The 23,645-nt window shown below is 40.2% G+C and overlaps 1 protein-coding gene across 2 annotated transcripts; it reads left to right on the top strand.

The window, feature by feature from the left end:
- Positions 1-594: 594 nt before the first annotated feature.
- LOC147303288 (gamma-enolase) lies at positions 595-22,592 on the top strand. 2 transcript variants are annotated; one of them, XM_086281042.1, is made up of 13 exons: positions 595-737; positions 11,567-11,652; positions 11,962-12,057; positions 12,889-12,947; positions 13,860-13,929; positions 15,060-15,193; positions 15,499-15,590; positions 15,786-15,916; positions 16,498-16,695; positions 18,013-18,214; positions 19,641-19,749; positions 20,550-20,608; positions 21,599-22,592. In XM_086281042.1, exons 2-13 carry the CDS (start codon positions 11,568-11,570, stop codon positions 21,666-21,668), a joined length of 1,305 nt encoding a protein of 434 aa, XP_086137168.1. In that variant the 5' UTR covers positions 595-737; position 11,567; the 3' UTR covers positions 21,669-22,592. The 2 variants fall into 2 exon arrangements, with proteins under 2 accessions (XP_086137168.1, XP_086137169.1); XM_086281043.1 differs by lacking the exon at positions 595-737 and adding an exon at positions 5,846-5,869.
- Positions 22,593-23,645: the final 1,053 nt, after the last annotated feature.

Here is a 23,645-nt window from a genome sequence, read left to right as displayed (position 1 = left end):
TTACATTTTCACCACCAGAGGGCAGCATTTTGTCAGTCGGTATGTTGCTACTGTTCTTTAATTTCTTTAATTTCTTTTTTAGTCCTTCCTCATGTCCCCACAAGGATTTTCCCGTTTTCAGGCAAACATTGTAACTAACAGTTGATGTGTTTAATGACCCACCTGGTTAAACAGGTTAAATCAGTATCACAGGAAAGTACAGCACGGCCATAGTTCAACTTCACTTGATATCTTTTTAGTGCAACACACAATTTTTGCTTGTTATGTCATATTTATCTCCCTACAACATGAGCATTACACACACTGAGCATCATGTCGTGTGAGTATAGTGGAGAAGGCTCAATTATGTAACCATATATACATCAGCTGAACCCCACTGCAGCACCAGAGAGAGGCAGGGAGACACGCAGCGCGAGAACCGGTCCTGCCTTCATCTATTTTTACCTCCTCTGTCAGGCAAAGAGCCTCTGCACCCCATCATCATCCCTCCGTCCATCTCCTCCTTTTTAATTAACCCTCCTCTTCCTCTCCCCATCTCCCTTCTGAGTCATCTCCCTCCCCTCCTCCCTCTGACACACACTCGCACATATATATCACCCCCTCCTTCTCTCCTCTTCTCTTCCTCCTCCCCTCCTGTTTCTCTCTCTCTCATCGCTCTGCCTCTCCAGTATTTTCTCAGTCGCCGTAAAAGGCAGAACTCACTCACACACACACACACACACACACACCGGCATCAGGTAAAGGCAGGAAATCCTCTCTTCCTCTTTGCATCTTTGTGTTCCTGCATCATTGTAATTGCGTGTCTTTTCTGTGTGCTGCATAGCGGATACAGAAGGTTGTGCACGAGAATGAAATGCTTCAGTTTTAGGTCTTACTGCATGTGTGTGTGAGAGGTCGTAGTCCAACTGTGTATGTGTGTGTGTGTGTAAGACCGGAAGTCATGCATGTGTGTGCATGTACTGAAAGATGTGTGTAAGCGTCAGTTTTAGATGTGTGTCTAAATGTTGCATTGTTGTGGCTTTCAAAAATGTGTGTGTGCGTATACAGGAGGAAGGAAATGATGTGTATTTGTCTGTGTGTGTTTTGGCAACATGCACATAATCTGTGTGAACAACCTCTTGCAAGAACGCATTGGTTTGATGTCTTGTGGCAGCTTGTGTGTGTGTGTGTGAGAGAGCTGCAGTTTTAGATACTAATTTGTGGTTTATTTATGTGTGTCATGGCTTTTTGTGTGTGTGAGCTGGTTTGTGAGAGGGGGAGGAGGGTTAAAGCTTTCAACTGTCATTATGAAGTGTAAGTGTGTGTGTGTGTGTTTGCTAGATGTGTTATGACAAACTATCTAACAGAAAATGTGTGTGTCTGTTTGCTGCCTGCATTTCCTTTGGTTTCTTGTAAAATGGCTGTCAAGTGTATTGCGTGTGTATTTGGTCATGTGAGTCTTGGCTGTAGGAATGCTATGTGTGTGTGTGTGTGTTTGTGTTTGTGTGTTTGTGTCTGTGTGTATGATCCTGCAGTCAATTACGTTTGAGTCCTCGGTACATCAACCGTGTATGTGTTTGATTGAGAGGCACAAATAGGTGTGTGTGTGTGTGTGTGTGTGTGTGTGTGTTAGTGCTTTTGCAGCAGGTACATTTATGAGTGGGGGGTTGACAGAAGCAACAAATATTAATCAATAAATAAAGTACAGCAGTGAAAATTGATATGACATGAGATACAATGAGATGGTATTAAAACAACAATATTTCATAACTTGTCCTACATTCAGCTTTTACAGCAGGAATCATTATTTAATCATTCCAGGAACGCGTCCTCAAGGGAAAAGTAACAAACAATAACTGAAAAAAGGAAAGTTAAGGGTTTTGAAAGTCTTTACAGACTAGTGAAATGAATATGGGCGACCTGGTGGTGCATGCTGGCTTAAATGGCCTTAGGTGTGGATGTGAGGTGTCCGTGTGTGATGGACTGGTGATCTGGGTGTGTCTCACCTCTTACTGCATGAAAGCTGGGATAAGTTCCAGCTACGCTTTGTCAGTAAACTACAGAAATGGATGGATGAAGTATATATGATTAAAAAAATAGTGAGATATAGATTTTAATTGATTTGAAGCAGCGATAGATGTTTATTTTTTGCTGTTTGCATGTCACATTTCAAGCAAAAAGGATGAATGCATCATGCATTTGTCTTACTTTGTGGCTAGCTTCTCTCTTTATTGCAGCTGGTTTGTTGTTTTTCATCCTTTAACCAGCGAACATCTCAGAATGAAAGAAGCTCTATCTCGTGCATTTGAGCTTCCAGCATGAGCACCGTCCTGATGAGTTTATGGTCCCATCTTAAGTCGATAGTTTTAAGGCTGATTGAATACAACATGAGGCCTGTTTTGTATATTTCAGTAACAATTAGAGCCAAGGAGGACTGAGGGTAAGCTTTGCTGTGTGACCGACTAGTTGCTAGCCTACGCAGTGTCCATCGATTTCACAGTCAGCTCCATGACAGCTAGTTTTAAAAAGCTGACATGGCTCAGCTTCGGGCTTCACAGCGGGACTTCAGAAACCAGTGGGAGATGCCATGGTTGCTTTGGAAATCTTATATTTACTGTATGTACATATAATGGCTTCGAGGCCTTTGTGGGATTGCACTTTGAAGTCTGTGACTTCCTGAGTTGAGTCTCCAGGTTCAGAGGTTTATGATTCTTGAGCATGTCACACTGGGAAATAGCCACTATGACGTTCTGCCAGTTTTACTTATATATCCAATAAGATCACAGGTCAAGTGAGAAGTAGCGTCATTTCCTCAGACTTCTATAGAGCCAGACATCTTTTTTTGAAACCACAGGATTTACCGCCTTCTGTGCTGACTCCACTTTCCAGAAAGAAAAGCTACGTCAGTCTTTGTCTACAGTCTAAGCACCATCAGCTGTTCCTCTCAAAGAGCCAAGGGTTAGGAGTAGCACATCAGTCAGTTTATCAATTTGGCACATTTACAAAAATGTTGTTTAATATGTTTTGTAATTTTAGACTGAATGAATAAAAGTGCATCCATCTATCTCAAAGGTATAGCATCTGTTTACACACTATAGTGACTCAACTTCCCTTGAGGGAGAAGAGGCATGATTCTGTAACATGAATCATTAACACTTCGTTTGCTTATGGTCGGAGTGGATCTGAGATTGTGAATCGAAGTCATATTGCACGATGATCTTTGTGTCTCAGGAAGACTATTTGTTACTGAAAATTTTAATCAGAATCAGCATACTTTATTAATCCCGAAGGAAATTAGGGAGTGTATCTCAAATTTCAGGATGGATGGATTCTTTATCATTGCACATATACAGCTGTATGAATAAATATTAAAGAGACTTTTATTTTTGTTTTTAAAAAATATGTTGAATCAATCTGAATGCAAGAATCCGTCTCCAGCTTTCCTTGGTGGGGTGATTTCCTGCTAAAATGTGTTTGTGTGATTCTACAGTCAATCTTTACTGTGTGTGTTTTCTGTCTGATGCTTTTTAATATGGCAGCACTGAAAAAAACCCAACATGTCTCTGATTTCTTGGAAAATGGCTGTACAGAGCGTGTGTGTGTGTTGGCAGCAGGAGTCAAATGCGTGTGCGTTTGTGTTTGATCCGACGCTTGATTGTGTTGTGGTCTGGTGTAACAGCAGCGCGTGTTCGGTTTCTGCATCTCCGGCTGCCTGCTGTGACGCGTGGGCGGACGTTAAGTGTGCGCGAGTACCTGCGATAATCGCCAGCTGAAGCTACATGTGTGTAAACGTCGACACATTATCAGCATTACATACAGTATGTGTGAGACTGCTTCACTTCCCAAGTGTGTGCCATAATCAGCCTTCTGTTCCCTGCCTTCCTCCTCCTCCCCTTCATCCCTCCATCTCCCCTCTGTTCTCCAGCCAAACACAGTCATTTAATTATTTATCTTTCCCTCTTTTCTCCTCTTTTTTTTATCTCTCTCTATCGCTCTCTCGCCCTCCCTCATTTCCACTCACTCTCCATTTTGTCCTTCATCACTCCCTCCCTCTCTCCTTCCTCCTGGCCATTCCCTATGTCTCTCTCTCTTTCAGTTTGCATATATTTAAAGCCACATTTTAGCACTTGTTCCTCTGTCTTTGCCTTTTTCTCTCCTTCTACGGCTGCTTTCATTTGTTTTGTTTACGTGTTATTTATGAAAATAAATGAACTGAAAGTGTTAAAAATAGACTGTAAATAATCAGGGCTTTCACTCACAGGAATAAATACTGACCTTTGCATCTGTTTGCTCTTTGCTGTATATAAAAGATGGCAGCATGAATTGCATCACCCAGTAATTTGTGCACTCCTGTTTGAAGCTTTTAGTTGGACATTTTGTCGCCTTGTGTTTTGGTGCCAGAATGAGTGATCCTAATTGGTTGAGAGCTACATAATTAGCTAATGCTAGCTAGCTTGGTTTGCAACCATAGACTATACATAAAAAAGATGTCTTGAAGTTCATTTAGAAATATGTTTACTATTAGTCCAGAAGGGAGATGAACCAGGGGATGTTTTCAGTGTGACTGACAAGGCATTAACCAGTAGGTGAGCAGCATGCACAGCCAGATGTTGTCCAGTTCCAAACCAGCTGAGACTTCATAGTGGGACTTCTTTAGTTACTGGGTGATGTCATGGTCACTACATTCATCTATTTATATAAAGTCTATGCCCGCGGTCCCCAACCATTTTTTGCACCACAGACAATATTTTCACAGACCGGCCTTTAAGGTGTCGCAGATAAATACAGCAAAATAAAATAAAATGACCAAGACAAAAACTGTGGTATTTTGTAAATATAATAATAAACATGAATTGACCGTGTAATTGTGTAACTTTATTAGCAGCGTCCTTAACATCCTCCTCTCTGCCCCTTAATGCTCTCTGGTCGCTATGGTAAAAACCCTGGAAACCATAAATTTCAAACCCGAGCCTCAACTCTCGCGGCCCGGTATATACTCAACCGGTACCAGTCCGTGGCCCGGATGTTGGGCACCGCTGGTCTGTGCCATGAGTCAGTTCATGAGTCATATAAAACAGCTAGAGACCAAAATCATTGTAAACATGTTTATTTCTGCTGTAGAGATGAACGAGTTGAACACTGTAACATTGGAGTCCATGGGGAATGTCTCTGTTTGGAACCAGCCTCCAGTGGTCATCAGGGGACCTGCAGTTTTTGACACTTAAGCGTTGCCTTTATTTCTCAGCCTTGATGGGTGCCATTTGATTAAAGTACAGTCTACACGGGCACATAGAGTAGGAGGGAAGGAAACAGATGGTAACGTTTGCCACATTAGCCATGCACCGTGCAATAACTAATGCTCCTGCGAAGTGGGAAAAGCCATCAAAGTCCTCAGCTCCTCAGCTGCTAGCAGTGCAGGAAGAACATTAGTTACGTTAGGTTTTGGATTGTGGAGCATTTTGAGCACCTTTAAATTAGATCATTGTTCATTTATGCAGTCTGAGGGCTTTCAAATGGGAATTTGTTTCTTTTAGTGCTTCAAAATGTGGAATATCTTAGGTACAGAAAGTGGTTGTTTTAAATATTTTGTGAGTTTATGAAGAATTTGAGGGTAAAATGGGTAGGTGGTGTTATTTTTATAGGCTGTATTCTTCCTCTCGCTCATTTCTCTCCTTCTCTTCTGATGATTTTCATCACATCTGTCTTGCTCTTTTTCCTTTGATCCTTTTGTCCCTCCAGCCACATGCAGAGACACACAGAGTTGATGTTTTTCTATTTCTTTCCTTTCCTTGTGTGCCCTCATCTCACTCTCCCTTCTCCTCGTTCACTTCCTCTCTGGCACGCCCTCTTTTGGTGCTGGTACATTTTCTGCTGAGCTCTGCAGTCTCTGGTAGGTGTGGTGTGTTCATGGGTTCCATCCCTCTCTGCTGCTGCTGCTGCTGCTGCTGTAGAGCTTACGTAATACACAGCAACGTGCCCAAACAGCACCGGGCGAGATGGAGAGAGAACAAGAGCGAGGAGAGAAAAGAGGGATGGAAATGAGGGTAATGAGATAATCCCATTAAGGTAGTGACAGATCAGGAAGCAAGAACATGTGTGTGGATATGAGATTGCTGCATGCAGTTAGTAGTGATATTAATGCACAACTTACATTCAAATGTCTTTATATTAAAAGAATGCATCGCCTCAGACTATGAAACATAAACATAATTAGGTTTCTCGATGCATTAAGACACAAGTCTCTTTTCATTTGCAGGCTGTAGGAGGCACTGAAATATTTTTTCTCTGCATAAAGGAGTGAAACCATGACTGGGAGGCCACACAGCAGATGACGCAAGACCTATATATCTGCAAGGCCCTTGAACAGTCCTGACACAATAATGCTATAATTAAATCTCCAGGCAGTCACTCGGTCGCCTTAGGAAAGCAAGTTTTACCTCGTGAAACTAAAACAGTTTAGATGAAAACTGGGGATTGTGGGGTTTCTGAGGAGGTATCTCATGCGCTGCTGCTCCAGCCCAGGGAGGAACTGTTTGGAAAAGTCTGCAGTACGGCAGGGTGGGGCTCCAAACAGCACCAAAACTTTAAAAAAAGAAATAATTAAACCACCCACACATCCAGAGTGAGCTGACGCTTCAGTATGCTGGTGGCACCTTACAGTATCTGCTTTCTCTTCTGCTGAGCACCATTTATACACTTTACTCATTATGCTGACACTTTTATCTCCTGTGACTTACGAGTGTAAGAACTGAATAAGCATAAATTTTCATAAATGCCACAATAAACCAATGGTGAGGGGAAAATGGGTGGAAATAATGTCCCTGAGCTGCGCAGAGGAATCGTGATAGAGCAGTGCTGAGCGAAGGAGTCAGAGGACAAGAGGAGTGATGTGACTTTGCATTGGGTTAAAAGGAACACACAAGGGAAATGGTGTACCTGGTGGAAGAGAAAGAAGGTGACACCTGGAATTAAAAAAAGAAACAAACGCTGCCTGATGTTTGCAGGAAAGATTCACATAAGCAGAAAGGGTTTGCATTCAGGATGTGAGTCAGATAAATACCGGGGGAAATAACAGAGGAAGAAGAAAGATAGCACAAGGACATAAATTATATAGAGAAATAGAAAAAAGTGACAGAAATCACTTTTTAAAATGTGCTCCCACAGGAACACCGGCAGGTTAACTCGACAATAAAACGAATGAAGATAGGCCAAGGAGACCGTCTTTATTTATTTCACCTGGCTCGTTTTTCTGTTTATGTTTCTACAGTTGGGAGATTTGGTCTCATATTACATGTTAAGTATATTAAATCTCAGACTTTAGTTTATAACCTGTTAAAAAAAGTTAACCAATGAGTTCAGAGCATGTTGTGTAGATGAACTCATAATTAAAACAATCATTAGTTGCCACCATCATTTCATACAATTATTTTCCACCATGCTTAACAGCAGGACTCTGTTTCTTTGGTTGTTTGGAATCCTTAACATCAGCATTTTAAACACCTCCATGTTTTTCTTCTGGAGCCAGCAGTGACCGTAGTTGGACTAAAGGGTGACCTGCTAACTGATCAACTAAGTCTAATTACATCCAAGTACCAGTCCTATAAAACACAACAATCAGACACATGTGGAGCACAAACCTTTTCAGACAGGATTCATCCGCAGTTAGAGGCTGCCTGTGTTTGCGCTGGTCGATGAAAGTGGCCGTGATCCTAACAGTGATGGCTTTAAAAGCATTTATCGTACTAGGCTCTAATCATATTATTTTTCATGTCTGCGCATGTCTGTTTGACAGGTTGCTGTAGTTTTACAATTTCACTGGCAGCTGGAAGCCGGTAAGCTACTGTAAACCTTTTACAGTAAAGCTCCTGTGAAGACTGCAAATTTCATTGTCTTTGCATCATTTCCAGTGACGTTACTCTAAATGGCATTTACAGAAAAACCTTCCCTTGCTGTAAATGTAATGGAATTGGAGTAGTGAAGACTTACTTTAATGAGACAATATTTTCCCACAATTCTTTGCCATTTATGATTTACATTCAAATTACTGCCTGTAGCTATGGCAGTGTCATAGTATTCAATCAGCAGAAATGAGCTACAGTGGGACTTTTGGAGCCAACTTTTTGGGGAAGTAAAATTTTTTTAATTTGCATTTTTCAACCCCAACTTTTTTGAAAAGTACTCTCATCCCAGATCATACTCTCTGAAACATATTTAAATCTTAATATGACCACAATTTACACAACAATCATCACATTGTGTTAAATAAGACTGTGATATGAGTGTGATATGAGATACAGGGTGACTCAAGATTTCCAGAGAAAGTTGCTCTCTGCTGGTCTTTAGGTCTGGAAGCTTCTTCCATATTTCAGAGATAGAAAATTAAAGTGACATACCCTCTGTTGTGCATTCATACAACGTGGAGCTGATTTATCATTATTGGGATTCAATTGAACTTCTAAAACAATGTTGCCACATCTTATCTATACGTCTGTAACCAAAAAAGATGTATTGTACAGAGATATGAGGATGAGCTCTTCCTCCGAGCCTCCATATTTCTGTCAGTGCATCTGAAGAGGACAGCCTCGGCGCCAGGTTTCTGCAAGCTAGCTGGGAGCCAGATTTAGCTCACAGATCAATAAAGTATTCATACAGTACGGAGGGATGAGGACGGCATAAAAAGCCCCTTTTTGATGTATCGCTGCAGTTACAACGCTGAGTGCCTGGACTGTCAATGAGAAGGAAGAGGGGAAACACCACCGCAGGAGAATAGAATTAATGAAAGCTTCAAATGCTCTTGAGGTTATGGCAATAATGTCACAGTGGTACAGAAATTAAAAATTCAACATCAAAGTGATGGAATACATTTTTAATCTTGTGCTGTGGAGTTCAGTCTCTCTGGCTGAGAAACAGAATTTGAAAGCTTTAAGTTAGTTAAGGGTACACGAGAGATTGAAAGGCCAGTGAAAGAGGCTCTCTTGGTTCTTCGTGAGCCATCTTTGACTTTTGTGTTTTTAAAAGCTGATATTTAAATCATCTTAATCGTATTCTAACATTTGCTCAACTAAAGGAAACCTCCTTCTCTCTGGTTTGCACAAAAAGTCACAAAACTCTCGCCTCCATCTAGTTCAGAGTGCAGCAGCTCGGCTTCTTTCTGGTTTTAGCAGATGGTATCACATCACCACAATCCTGGCTTCTCTCCACTGGCTCGAAAATGGGTTTGAAAATTGAAAAGATGGTTTTCAAAGCATGTCTGTGTCTGGGTCTAACTTATCCATAACAGAATTAACATAAAAAACAAAGCGAACCATGAGGTGTAAAAGTAATACTGACAGCTGATAAAGGAGGGTTAATGCTTCCTTTATTAGCTCATTTAGCAGAGGATACACTAGACCATCCTTTATGAAAGGAAAGGAGATAATGTCACCCCGCAGTCGATGGTTACAGAAGTATAAATAACTTAATCACACCAAACAACATGAATGACAAGCAGTGCACATCATGTAAATGTTAATTATAAGTGTGCTTGCCATTGTCTGCCATAAGCTGCTGATATGTTTTGAACCTCAACAACAGGCTGTTAAACCCACAGCTGATCTCTGAGCATCACAGCGTGGTGATAAAATCTGCTTTTCTATTTCGTGTTACTTTAGTTGTTGCTTCATTGCCAGATTTTTAAACACCATGACAACAAGCATCAATCATCAGTGTGAAGGTTGACCTCTAAATTCAGATTCAAGTAAAAGCACTAAAAAAGCAAATAAACAAACCAACAAAACAAACATTTCAACCTATTAAAAGTTAAATACCAAGAGAGTTTGTGTCTTGTTGCACATAGCATCTGTACCAGTATAACATACTGTATAGGCACATTCTGAGCGATAGTCCAGTCACTGCTTCTGTATCTAATGCACATAACCACTTTTAACATGCATGGATTTAGAAACAGCATTAGCGTTCACGTGCTTTTTTTCTTCATGTTTTAATTCTTGCATTTAAACAGAACAAAGGTCCAGAAACAACCAGAAGAAAAGTGTTGGCTGCAGTGGCCTATTTCGAAGAATACCATGTAGTCAAGCTGTGTTTTTTCTTTAAGTGTCAGGTTGCCCACAGAGGAGCATCCTTCCTGCATTAGCACTGAAAGATTTTCCGAGATCTCTCTCCTGGGATACAAGAAGCAGCAGTAAACAGCAGCGGTAGAAGCCTAAAAAAGCTTTGCCAAGGTCAGACTGATGGCTAAAACCCCTGCTCAAAACCTTTTCTCTAGTTTCTTTATTGAAAGAGATCAAAGTTTTCAAAGTATATTAACTTAAATCAGTGATCGGAAGGGCTACGAAGGCAACATCATTTTTACTTCAATCTCTTTTATGTATTAATGTATACATGTGTTTAATTGTTGGGGGTCTTACTGTCTGAACTGCATTTATACAAACACAGTCATTAAGTATTCATTATATATCATGATGCAGAAAAATACACAAACTCAAAGATTACTGTAAGAAAGGAAAGAAGTAATACCGTACGCAGTCGCACCAGTGTTCGTTTGATTACATTTTCCACTTTATATATTTTTCTTGGACTCTAATAAATTAGCTTTGCATGATTCCTCGATCAATATAATCCTTTTTGATTTAAAGTGGACCTCAGTGCATCCTTTAATTTCATTCCAGTTTAGCTCCTCACCTTTAAACAAGCTCTCCTCTGATTGGCTGCCCCTCATAAACAGAAAGTTTGAACAGAAGGTGGGTGGAGCTTCTCTGCTCAAGCTACATGACAAATATATCACCTTCTAATGTAACATCTGCCATAAATTCATGATGTGAGGAATAAACTGATACTAAAACATTTCAAACAGGATCAAGCCCAGTGATTATAGCACCTATTCTCAGAGTTGTACTATTTAGCAAATGTTTTGAAAGGCATGTTGCATTTGTTGGGAGCTTTCTCTGTAGTAAATTAACAGATTGTTGGTGCCGTGGAGAATATTCCTGGCTGCAGGAGGCTGTGTGCAGGAGTAAAATAACAGAGCTTTCAAAGTAACAAAGGAAACTGTGAGCCAGCGAAACAGAGAGGGAGAAATCGGCGTGAAGAAAGAAAAAATAAGATCTATCAGGCTTTGATTCACAGTACTTGTTTGTATGATCAATGCCTCGCTAGTTTTGTTGACAATGAGAAAAATATAGCACATCACCACGAAACCAGAATAAATCAGCAGATTCCAGTCTGGATAAAAGCAGCGACGAACTGATGCATTATTTAAAACTCCTCTCTCTCCTACTGAAGTTTTTCTTTTTGCTGCTTCCAGAAACAGAAAAGTAACTGCAGTGTGTGTGTGTGTGTGTGTGTGTGTGTGTGTGTGTGTGTGTGTGTGTGTCAAAGCTCACTCCTCTGTAGTGAGCTTTGATTTCTGCATTGATGTTGCTCGCCGTCTCCCCTGGCAGGCTGCCGTGTGTTTGTGTTCACTGTAAAAATAGATCTTTTCATCCAGGAGCTGAAGTTCTCTGTGTTTCATCTCCTTGGTGCAGTTAAGGTGAAGTTATAAGTTAAAAACAGTTAACGGTGGGCTGTTTTTCTTGTCTGTGTCTTTCAGGATGTCGATCGTCAGCATAGTTGCCAGGGAGATCTTGGACTCCCGTGGAAACCCCACTGTTGAAGTGGACCTCCGCACAGAAAAAGGTGACCGCTAAAGAGCCTGTCTGAAAATGTCACAGGAAGAAAATAACACAATCTTTACCACCAGGAAAGCAGCTCACACTTACCATGCCAGAAAGCTAAAAAATAAAAATAAAAATGCAGAGCTTGGTAGTTTGAAGCAGCTGTTTGGGACATCAAATCCCCTTCAGCTGGCCTGTAAAATGAAGCTGAGCAACTGCAGGGATTATTAAGAAATGACACAAGGCATAGGGAAAGCAGTCTGAGATGAAGACTTGTCTAATATCTATCATATCAAAACCTTAATTCTTTCTCTCTTAATTCGTTTTCCAGGTCTGTTCAGGGCTGCGGTGCCCAGCGGAGCATCCACGGGGATCTATGAGGCTCTGGAGCTCCGAGATGGAGACAAGAGCCGCTACAAGGGCAAAGGTATGAAGATGCATCAGCTGAGCTTGCACAGACCGTTACATTCGATGAGAACTTAAAGCTGCATTCAGTATTTATGACCACAAGAGGGCGAACAATGAAGAGATCACTGACTAACAGAAACAGAGTGCTGTTTTCAGTGACTAGTGCTGAATTTATATGATACCAACACACTTCACATTTTATAAAAACCCTACAAAACAAAATAAAAACATAATAGACATAATATAGATTTTTATAAAAGCTTTATATACCCAACAAAAGTAAAAATACTTAAGAAGAAATAAGCCAGATGTGTTGACAATGACAAAAATATAGAACATTCAGAGACCTTTAAAGTATAAATTACAGTTTTCTAGAAGCTTTCTTTAATTCAGTGTTTGTGACGCTGAGAAACTCTTTGTCCTGTCGACGTATTCCTCTCACAAATAGTTTTGCAGTGTAGATGTTTGGACATCTTATTTTTATTCATAATATGACGCTAAAATGCCACAAAAGTCTTGATAAAGTCCAGCATTTTAAATTTGTCTAACAAATCATTTTTACTGCTGGCGAACACTGAAAGACACTTCAGTGACTATAAAACAGCCATTAAGGCTGCGGTGCTCACCTAACCTTCAAACAAATGAATCCACAGTAAATCTCACCCTAGAGTTGCTGCAAAAGCAATCAGTGCTGATATGAAAATATTTCCAAGTAATTTGGAAGAACACTAATAGATAAAACTGTGCTCTGTTTTCACTACAATTTAACATTATTTGTTATTGATAATTCACGTGTTCACCTCACGTTTTTGTGATGCTGTGCGTCTGATTTCCTTCTTTGTCACTTTAGGTGTTTTGAAGGCAGTTGGGCACATCAACGATACTCTGGCTCCAGCCCTTTTAGCCTCTGTAAGTCCTCACATCACTTATTATACTATAGAGGATTAACGTCAATCTTAAACCTATTTTTTGTTATGTACTCAGTTTAATATAGTACTTTCTTAATCGAACTGACCGCTCAAAATAATTTTCAGCTACAAGCACTCTGTGATTCCTGTGAGCTGAAACAACAGCTGCAAACATCTGCATTAAAGCAAGGATTTCTGCTTTTTTCCCATTATGATGGGAGTGAAAGGGGATATCTTTCATATGGTCATCTCACACACAGATGCCCCACCCACATCCTGTTCTGAGCAGCAGCCAATCAGACAAAAGTTGGCTTAAAAGAAGGAAGAAAATAGCCAAAACATCCAAAACAGCTTGATTATCATGATTATTGTGACCTTTTGATCACACTAAGCTGCTTTAGTTGGAAATAATGGAGCTGGAAATAAATATAATAGGTTCCCTTTAAAGGGAAATTTAATTACCATTATGAATGTCTTCTAATTAATCATTGTGTTGGGAGCTGTGCATTAAAAACTGCACACGTGTTTGTGTGTCTCCACATTTTATAGCCTTAATTAATTAGCTGTTTGAGTTATTGAGGCTGAAAATGTTAAGACTTAAAATGTGAATAATTGTCTTGGAACAAACAATTGTCATCAGACGACAGCTGATGGATTACCATACTGACTATTTAGTAACTCCAGAAGTGGATTTTATATGTGGTAAATGTTCCCAATATGTCATACTGGTGGGATGTTACACTTTTTAAATAACAAAGCATGGTAGTTTAGCCTACATAATGAGTGTTTGTCTTATTATGGAAAAACGATCTCATGTCTTTTACATTTACTGCAACTAAATGTATGTATGTAACACGTATGACTGTAGACTATATGTGAATATCACCACTTATTGTTCTGCTTTTGTCTGCAGGGCATCAGCGTGGTGGAGCAGGAGCAGCTGGACAACATGATGATCGAGATGGACGGCACAGAAAACAAATGTGAGTTGAAACCCGACAGGAGCAAATCAAGATGACTAACAGCACATCATCAGAGTCTAGCAGCCAGCTGGAAATCTCCCCGTTTCTGCAGCTCAGCATCCATTCGTGTGAAGTCACACACATTTTGAAAAATGCTTTGCGCAGAGCGCTTTGCAGAGCGACGAGGGGCATAAATACAGATTGAGCAAAGAGATTTGTGTTCCAAACAAGCTTTGGCACGATCAATGCAAACTCACATCTTTAATAAATAAATGCAGTGCTCATTTATTATAATTTAAAATCATGTTCAGGCAGCAGTGTAATCAGCCCTCAAAGTAATGTCGTTTGGGAGAAATTAATCTCCGCCAGCACGGAAACCTGTCAGACTGAACTGCAGCTGAATGTATCGGCTTTCAACGACAAACATGCTTATACCCAAAGAGCCGTGGCATTTCACTTTGCTTTAGTTTTTACAGCTACACAAATTTAAACTCATTTTTTAAATCTATGGTTAAAAAATAGTGAGATAATCTTTTTAAATTAAAGCAAAAGATAAAAGAATTTAAAGCAACAACATATCGAGGAATAAATTGTGTTTTTCAAAAGAATAACAAAATGTAAGGTAGCATGAAAAAAATGTCAGTAAATAGAATCTGATTTGAATTATGGAATCTATATCAGAAATGCTAAAGTTTGAGTTTAAAGGTTTAACTTTTAACTCTTTAAAAATCATGTAAATTTGAATGGATCCAATACTCACTACAAAATGTTGCAGCTATGACAGATACTTGAGGTGACAGATACTTCTGGATGTAGGCTTAATCCAGGAAAAATCCAGGAAAATGGCTGTAAATGGAATCTTACCTGCCAAACTTGGTCATGCCAAATATGATCTACATTTAACATTATTTATTTAAAGTTTACTGAAGAAAACAGCATTAATCATCATAAAACCCCCACATCTACCTGTGTGTCAAAGAGGCCACGCTCCTATAATGTAGCCAGGTTGTAAACATGCTTTTTCTGCTATAAAATTGGACCTTTAACAGGAACCGACTCCTTAAAATAGTTTTTCAGGGTAAGTGAACTGAGACACTAGACACTGTGGATGCTAACACCCATCACTTTCTCTCTTATGACCTTTCAAACAGCCACGTTTGGGGCCAACGCCATCCTGGGAGTGTCTCTAGCCATCTGTAAGGCTGGCGCAGCAGAGAAAGAAGTCCCCCTGTACCGCCACATAGCCGACCTGGCTGGAAACACAGAGCTGGTGCTGCCGGTTCCTGTAAGCATTTAAATCACTGCAGAACACCTACAGTGCTGTGGAAACATTCACACGGCACCTTGTTGTTCAGTATGTCACTGAAGGATTATTAGAACTCCATGTAATGTAACATTTCATATATTTAATGCTTCTGTTTACACCACATTTAAATACTTCTGCACACTGGCAAGACGTTTCTACTAAAAGTCTTTTTGATTAGCTGCTATAGAAACACAGAAAGTGATGAATTCGAGGACCTTTAATCGTTTTTAAAGCCTTCTTTCTGCCTTTTTGTTTCCTTTCCTCTTCTTTTCTCTTCTCTTCAGGCCTTTAATGTGATAAACGGAGGATCTCATGCAGGAAACAAACTGGCCATGCAGGAGTTCATGGTGCTGCCAGTTGGGGCTGAATCTTTCAAGTAGGAATTCACCTTTAAAAGCATTGACTGTTCATAAAAGTCTGATTTCTCAGCTGCTAGATTTATTTGATTTAATGCATTTCTCGTTAAATCATCCTGCTTTGTTGTTTTTGAAACCACAGCTGGTGTTGCTCCTTGCCTCCTTGTTCTTGCATCCTGTCACAGTCATTAACAGGTATCTCTTCTGTCTCTCAGGGAGGCGCTAAGGATAGGATCAGAACTCTACCACACACTGAAAGGAGTCATTCAGGAGAAATACGGCCAAGACGCCATCAACGTTGGAGACGAGGGAGGATTTGCTCCCAACATCCTGGAGAACAGTGAGGGTGAGGAACAGATATTTGAATAATTAACAATATGTTTGGGTCTGTTTGCAGCAGCTTTTAAGCCACCTTCTTTAACTGGAGTGGGAATCAGTAGATAGATCTGGGAAAGCTTTGATTATGGAAAATTTCTGTAAACATGATCTTTACTTGACTTCCATTGGTAAACAAAACAAAATCTAAAATGGAATATTTACTGACATGTAAGTTTAATATTACTTAATAGGTTCAGTCATCAGAAATGCTTTAGATGTTTTCCACCTCTCAGTACTGCCTGTCTGCAGCCTGAGAAGCTAACTCATACAGAAGACACGTTTGAGCCTAATCTGGCCTACTTTCAGCACTTACAGCTCAGTTATAGTACTCACACAGTTGTGGCCAAATATGGACCAAACATACCTGAGATGTGGCCCATATATAAATTGAACCTGAGTCAACGCTGTCAGTCAAAGCTAAATGTGGCCCTTCCACGTGGACCACATTTGGGGCAAACATGCCTGCCTACCCGAGAAGCCTGGGGGCAAAAGATTCACTCCATTCCTTATTTTATATTCCCCCCCCTTGTCTCTTTCTTTGTTCTTCAGCTCTGGATCTGCTGCAGACAGCCATTGAGAAGGCTGGCTTCACAGAAAAGGTAGTAGTCGGGATGGACGTTGCCGCCTCGGAGTTTTACCGTGAGGGGAAGTACGACCTGGACTTCAAATCCCCACCAGATCCAGAGCGACACATCACTGCAGAGGAACTGGCTGACATCTACCAGGGCTTCGTCAACAGCTACCCAGGTTTGCTTATTTAAATTTGTACAAAACGCAACCAGTGTTTGGTTCAATGCAGTTCAGTCAATGTCAAATGGTTAAAAAAGTAGTTCTTTATCTAGTGATAAAATAAGCTAATGTGACATAAAGGTGAAATGCTTATTTCTTCAGTAGTGTTGCTGGACTGCAGAAACACGACATGCTTTTAAATCCAAGGTTGCTGACTCTATGAAACCCAAAGAAAAACGGCTTGGCCTTTTAGCTAGCTGACATTTTCAGCTGACTTAATGATTTGAACACAGGACTTCAGGGCCAAATGCTTTTATCGCCACCCTTGTTTACGCATTGGGACGGTGAAAATTCAGCATTTTCTCCATTAGTGGATTACTCTCAGGCTCAGTAAAATTTCTGGGGTTTTTTTTTATAAAGACAATAATAAGGCCAACTGGATTTGGAGGATTTACAAGTATTACAGGTGATATGAAGTTTGTAGAGAAGTCACTTGGAGGGGTGACTACTATCAATGTCAAACTGGATTAAACTCTGTTGCATTAGTCCTTCTCCAGATGAGGCTGACTTTTTTCTGCCGCTGTTCTCTGCAATAACGTTTAATGTCCCCTCTATGACCCATTATATTTTTCCCCATTTAAGTATGTAAGTAAAGATTTATTTATTTCACAGACAGGCAGTCACAAAGGGCTGTGCACAAAGATAAAAATAAACAGAACGTTAAGTAACAAAGTAGACAATATACACAATATAAATACAATAAATACAAATGTAAAAATAAAATCTATCATATATAAACAGCTTCAGTGGTAGAAGCTCAAATGAAACACTGTAAGACTTTTAAATGGTAAAATCAGTGAGTGTAGAAGTAATCCCTGTGAGCCGAGCTCTGTATGATGTCATTGAGAGAGGACATGTAATCAGATCCATTCATCCATCTTCTTCTACGAATCCAAACTCTCATGGGGCGAGAAGAGAGATAAATAAGGGTTGTTTTGATTCCAAGAATAGCTCTGTGTAACCAGTTGTGCCATGTGTCTCACTTCCTGTAGGGATCTTTTTACTCTGTAACACTCATCTGATCTGGCCTGAAAAGACCTGTGAGTTGTCTGCTATGTGATATACTTTGAAAAGTCTAAAAACGGAGTTCAGGGCAGCTGAAAGAGTTCCCTTTATACCACTTAAATGATGATATCTTGAAATTGTCCAATAATTTCAAGGACTTGTGTTGTGTTATCTGAAAAATTACATTATTGGTTATTATTATTAAATCACTAGTTAGCACTAGCAGTCCCTCTATTGATGAGTAACAGACCTCTCTTTTTTCACTTCCAGTGGTGTCCATCGAGGACCCGTTTGACCAGGATGACTGGGAGGCCTGGTCGCGCCTGACGGCCCAGGTGGGGATCCAGGTTGTTGGGGATGACCTGACGGTGACCAACCCCAAGAGAATAGAGAAAGCTGCTGAGGAGCGAGCCTGCAACTGCCTGCTGCTCAAAGTGAACCAGATCGGCTCTGTCACCGAGGCCATACAGGCGTACGTCTGCTTAGTCCACAGTTCAATGAGAAATTTCAGTGTGGACACGATTCACATTGTGGAAATAAAAACAAGGCCATTTAATAAATGAAAGAAGTTACAAATTCTTACATATTGGGTATTTAAAGATGCATAAATTCAATTTGTCACTGACACAGTGTTGTCCTGGAGCTACAGAGTAACCCTCCACCCCCTCAGGCAGGTCCGTGACCTCGAAGCCTCGGATTGGCCGAACAGCGCTTTCAATCTTTGCTGAGGTGACAGAGAGAGGCACAGCTGTCCAGCTGTCAGTCAAAGATGTGGAAATATAGACACACACATACCCAGTGGATGTCGCTATAGTGTCAGTCACATCGGTCATTACCTGTCAGCCATGTTGGCCTTGTTCCATTTATGGCGGATAAATGAAGGACGGGAAGTGACAGAAGATGTTTAGGATAAGGTTCAGCTATCGGTCAGACATACTGCTGACGTGGGTTGGCACTGCTGCGTATGTTTCTGTACACTTGATGATAAATTTGTGAAGAGTGTGTTTGCTCCAGTCTTGGATGTGTGTATCATCTATAACAGACTTACCAAACTGTCACTCAGGGTTATGAAGCCATCAGTCACAACAGTGTAGCTGGATTAGAGCAGGAGGGGAGGAGGGAGATTAAATGATAGACACAGAGCTGATGACAGTAAAGGTGATGTATTACATCCATCACATGAAAAGCTTCCTGCATCGTGAATCTGATACATTAGCTACTTTTTTTTATAGCTCACGCGAACCCCGAGGGGGTAATACACTTTATGTCTTAATCTTCATGTTGTTAGCAGGTTAACATGCGAGATGAGCCGCAGTTACAAATGAATTATATCAGATTAATTAACTTGTCCAATTAGCACAGCGCAGTTAATATATGCAGCACAGTGTGGCATCAGTGTGTAGAGGGAAGGTGAACTATGTGCTCCCACGACCTTCAGTGCTGCCTCGTACTGTGCTACAGTGGTTAGCATCCAACCCTCTTCAGTAGTCCACCTAAATAAAAAGTGACTCTTAGTGGTCGCTTTTAGGGATTTATGTCATTGTTGGATTTTAGGGTTGAAAGAAAGCAGAGTTTAGCCTTTCTTGTAGGCATAGCTAAAATTATGTTGTCTCTTGGCTTTTTATGTTCTTGTCCCACAGTGTCAAACGTTACCCAGTGAACATTTCAACACCGGGAAACCGCTGTCTGACTGTCTTTTGTAGCTGTCTAGTTTTGGTTAGAGAAAATTTAAGTTATGACGGCTTTGGAGATGTAACTTTGCTATCAGGTAGAGATCTTTCTTAGCAAAGGGAGGTTTGTCTATGGGAACAGTTTTATTATCAATTATTATCCTTTTATCAATTGGAAGAAAATGAAAATGACTAACAGAGTGCTTTGAAACAAACTTTGTCCTTCAGGTGTAAGCTGGCTCAGGCAAATGGTTGGGGTGTGATGGTCAGCCATCGCTCAGGAGAAACAGAGGACACCTTCATTGCTGACCTGGTGGTGGGACTCTGCACTGGACAGGTAAGTTTAGAAGCTGACTCCAACGTTCAAGTCTCTCCTCCAAACCAAAGTCAATGTTATGGCTGATGTAGATATAGGTTTCAGGTTTTTGTCCTTGTAAGGATGTAAGAATCCACAATCGTTTAGCTATTGTTTTTTTTCTTGTTGCCTTTAAAATGTCAGTAAACTAAACTTACAGTGAATATTAAGTTTTGTAAGTTTGTTTTAAATATATAAAATAAATTGTGAAGTAAACTGAACAAGATAAAATAAAGATATTAGTGCATTTCTTCATGAGAAATTTAACTTCAGCCTTATATTGTTTTGTATTATTCTTTAGACTAACTGACTATAAGTGAATGGAACTAAATGTCTAAAATAATTATCAATTCTCTTGGCTTCTAAACACAGAAACACACATTTTATTTTATCTTTTGCTAATACAGTAACAATAAGCAATTTAAATAATTTTCTCTTATGACCTTAATTCTTTAGTATGACCTTTAGCCCATAAAATATTAGCATTGTGCTAATGCATGCTGATAATTACACAGCTGAAGTGCAGGTACACCACAATACAAACTTCCATATTTGTACAAAGAAGCTGGTTAGGGTGGCTGAATGATGCTATCCTCTAGCTAAACTTCTCGTTCACCTCACTAAATTTACATTTTTGGGCTACAGCTCCACAACTGTCCAGCTTCATTCTGAACTATCATTCAAGTGTTTCCCTGTGAAGCCAGAAGTCCAGAGAGTTCTTGGTGTTATATTTTAATATTCTGTTGGTCACCTGCAGGATAATGTTTATCTTACTGTTGCAGATTAAGACTGGCGCCCCCTGCAGATCTGAGCGGCTGGCCAAGTACAACCAGCTCATGAGGTCAGTGTGCTGCAGACAGAGAGGTCTCTCTCTCTCTCTCTCTCTCTCTCTCTCTCTCTCTCTCTCTATATATATATATATATATATATATATATATATATATGTATATATATATATATATATGTATGTATTTAATGTGAAAACATTTTGAATCTAGAATTAAAATAACTCCAAAAACAGTCCTTTTCTTCAGTATTTACTCATGAATTCCTAATTGGTCCTCTGGCCTGTTGAATGTTTAGTAGCCCCTTTTTTTAGCTCCAGATCAGGCGGCAGCATTACAGCGCAGCTCCTCAGGTGCCTGCTCTGTCCTAGTGCTTACCATCAGAGAGCTAATTGACATGACAGGCGACAGGAGTGCTGGTGTCACCCCATGTGCCCAAGCCAGTCAGTGGCAGGGGGAGGTGGGAGGAGGAGACAGGAGGGAGGGAGATTGGATCGGCTCAGCGGTGTAATCCCATTGGACTGCTGAGGACCTGTTAAGGGTGCAGAGACTTAACGGGGGCATTAACGAGCAATAAATGCTAATCAGCGCAATCGAGCGTGAACACACACACGTGAGAATCTGTTGTGCAGCAGGTAGATGCTGTAACATGAGCTTTTTAACAATGGAAAAACTGAGTTGTGATTTGCATTTTCGCATACATCCTGTTTTATTTTTTATATGACCAATGATCTTCTAAAGTTGATTATTTTGCTTTTATCTAGGGATATAAATGGATTATTTTGCCTGCAGCTGTGGTGCAGTGACGTGGCAGCTTGTCAGATTTTTGTTGATTTGTTGAAGTTTTTATGCAAAGCAGATTATAAGTAAGAAGGCTGTGCTGGACATGCAGATATTATTTTCAATATATATGATCACATGTCGCCAGTGCAAAGAATATAAACTCTTCCTGGTTACAGGCTGACCTTATGAAGAAGAACAGAAATTATTTCCTTCAAAAACAATTAAAAAATGTTGTTTTTGTTTCTGTCTTCCTGCCACTGTAGGATTGAGGAAGAGTTGGGCGACCAGGCTCGCTTTGCAGGCCATAACTTCAGGAACCCCAGCGCTCTGTGAAACTGACTGACGAATGACTTGCAATGACACACACACACACACACACACACACATACACACACACACACACACACACACACACAAGGAACGAGCCATGTATAAGGACAGATTACAGATAAGCAAAAGAAAATAGCTAAAAATAACTAAATAAATAAATTATGCACTGAACTTAAAGGTAGGGAGATGAAACTGTATGCACACACACACACACACTCACACACACACACAGTGAGCAGATGCAACACGTGTAACGCACATGCAGGGGAATAACATAAAATCTGAATATTTATAAGCCAGACATGCACTGTTACTGTAGTTTTAAAGGAGTAGTTTATGTACAGCCAGAGGACAGACCTGCAAAAATAAAGATTAACATTGTAAACACAGAGAAAATAATGAGTAAAGATATCAGAAAACCATGAAGACTAATGCTCGCAACTGACAGAGAACGATGCATTTGTAAGGAAAGCAGCAGTTTCAGGGATGGAGTGAGGCTAATAACTACACACTGTAAACACCTGAACACTTACACACTCTGCTATGTCACACTCTTACCTGGACACTCGAGTACCTGCACTCCTCCCACTTCTGTCCTCTTCTTTCTCTCTATTTTCGTCTCCTTGTTCTTCTTGTCGTGTCTGTCTCTCGGTTCCAGTTGCTCCCTTTTCTTCTCGCCCAGACGTGATTCTGATTATTTGTCCTTTGTCCATGCTTGAGATCCTGCCTCTTTCTCAGAGAAAAAGAAGATAGAATATATGAACCCCGAGTCCCTTTGTTCCTTCGGTTCCTCCTGAATGTCTTTAGAATAGCTGTGATCAAAAAAAGAAGAAAGAAAAAAAAAACACTTAAAGAGAACGCTTGTCGTTGAAAATAATGTGAAAATATGTGAAATAAAAAAGATGGTAATTTACAATTTCAAACACAGCTGAAGGAGTTTTGTCGTTTTGTGTCTGAATCTTTTTTTCAGTGAAATGTCAGAATATGAGCATGTGGAGGTTTTTTTGTATTTTTTACAACTTGTTCAGCTCAACAGCCAACGAGCTCTGCCAGGGTGAGGCATCTGTTTTCCCTCAGTCCGCAATTCACACAATTCACCGCTTATTTTACAGTAAGCATGTGAGCAATGCAGTCAAACCTGCACACATTGATCACTAACGGGTCATCACTCAAACTGTGAAGATCAAGATCACATTTGGTGATATACTCGCAAAAGCTGTGAATTGTGATGAATATGAGCTCCTACTGATCTTCTGGTTTTTAGGTCCCAGTTTAGTTCAGTAAGTTATGTATTTTGCTATTTGATGTGATAATATTTAAAACTGCAAACTGGCTTAAAACTATAGCATCTGCTTGGGGAACTTATAATCAATATACCTTCGACAATACAGGAGACTTTTTTCCATGAAATTAAAATTGTACCATTAACATGTGACTGAAGGACCAACGGTGTTCAGCCATTATTTTGTTGCTCCAGTCCGTCCACGTTTCTTCTGAGAGCTCAGCTTTATCCTCTGGTGACGACTGCTATCATGGAGTCATGAAGGGAGCTCCTGGAGGGCAGTGCCTCCATTCAGAGGAATCACTGAGAGGATGGAAACAATGTCACCTGATGGAACAGCTACGATCTCTGGCCATTTCATTAGGTACATCAGTTCAGCTGCGTGTTAACACAAATATCTAATGAGCAAATCACATGGCAGCAACTTATTGCATGTTGACATGTTCAGGATGACCTGCTGAGCTCAATCTGAGCAGACGGGGGGAAAAATTTTATTTAAGTGAACTGAAGCTATTTACCAGATTAAAATTGTTTTTTACATTTTCTAAAACATGTATTAAATCAAGAGGATTTATGAAGAAAACCAGTTTTAAATGATTAAAAACAGCCTGGGCAGCAATACATGTGACTAAACAGACTCAATCAACTTGTCAACCAATATGTATTTGATCAGATATGACATCGGTCAGCACAGACCC

This window comes from Aulonocara sp. 'chitande type north' Nkhata Bay, linkage group LG22 (genome assembly GCF_057382095.1).
Source record: "Aulonocara sp. 'chitande type north' Nkhata Bay isolate Kocher_YH1m ecotype deep benthic linkage group LG22, A_spYH_male_GT1.1, whole genome shotgun sequence".
Lineage (NCBI taxonomy): Eukaryota > Metazoa > Chordata > Actinopteri > Cichliformes > Cichlidae > Aulonocara > Aulonocara sp. 'chitande type north' Nkhata Bay.
Note: the sequence above shows the minus strand (reverse complement) of the source record. Positions and strands in the feature narration are given on the sequence as shown.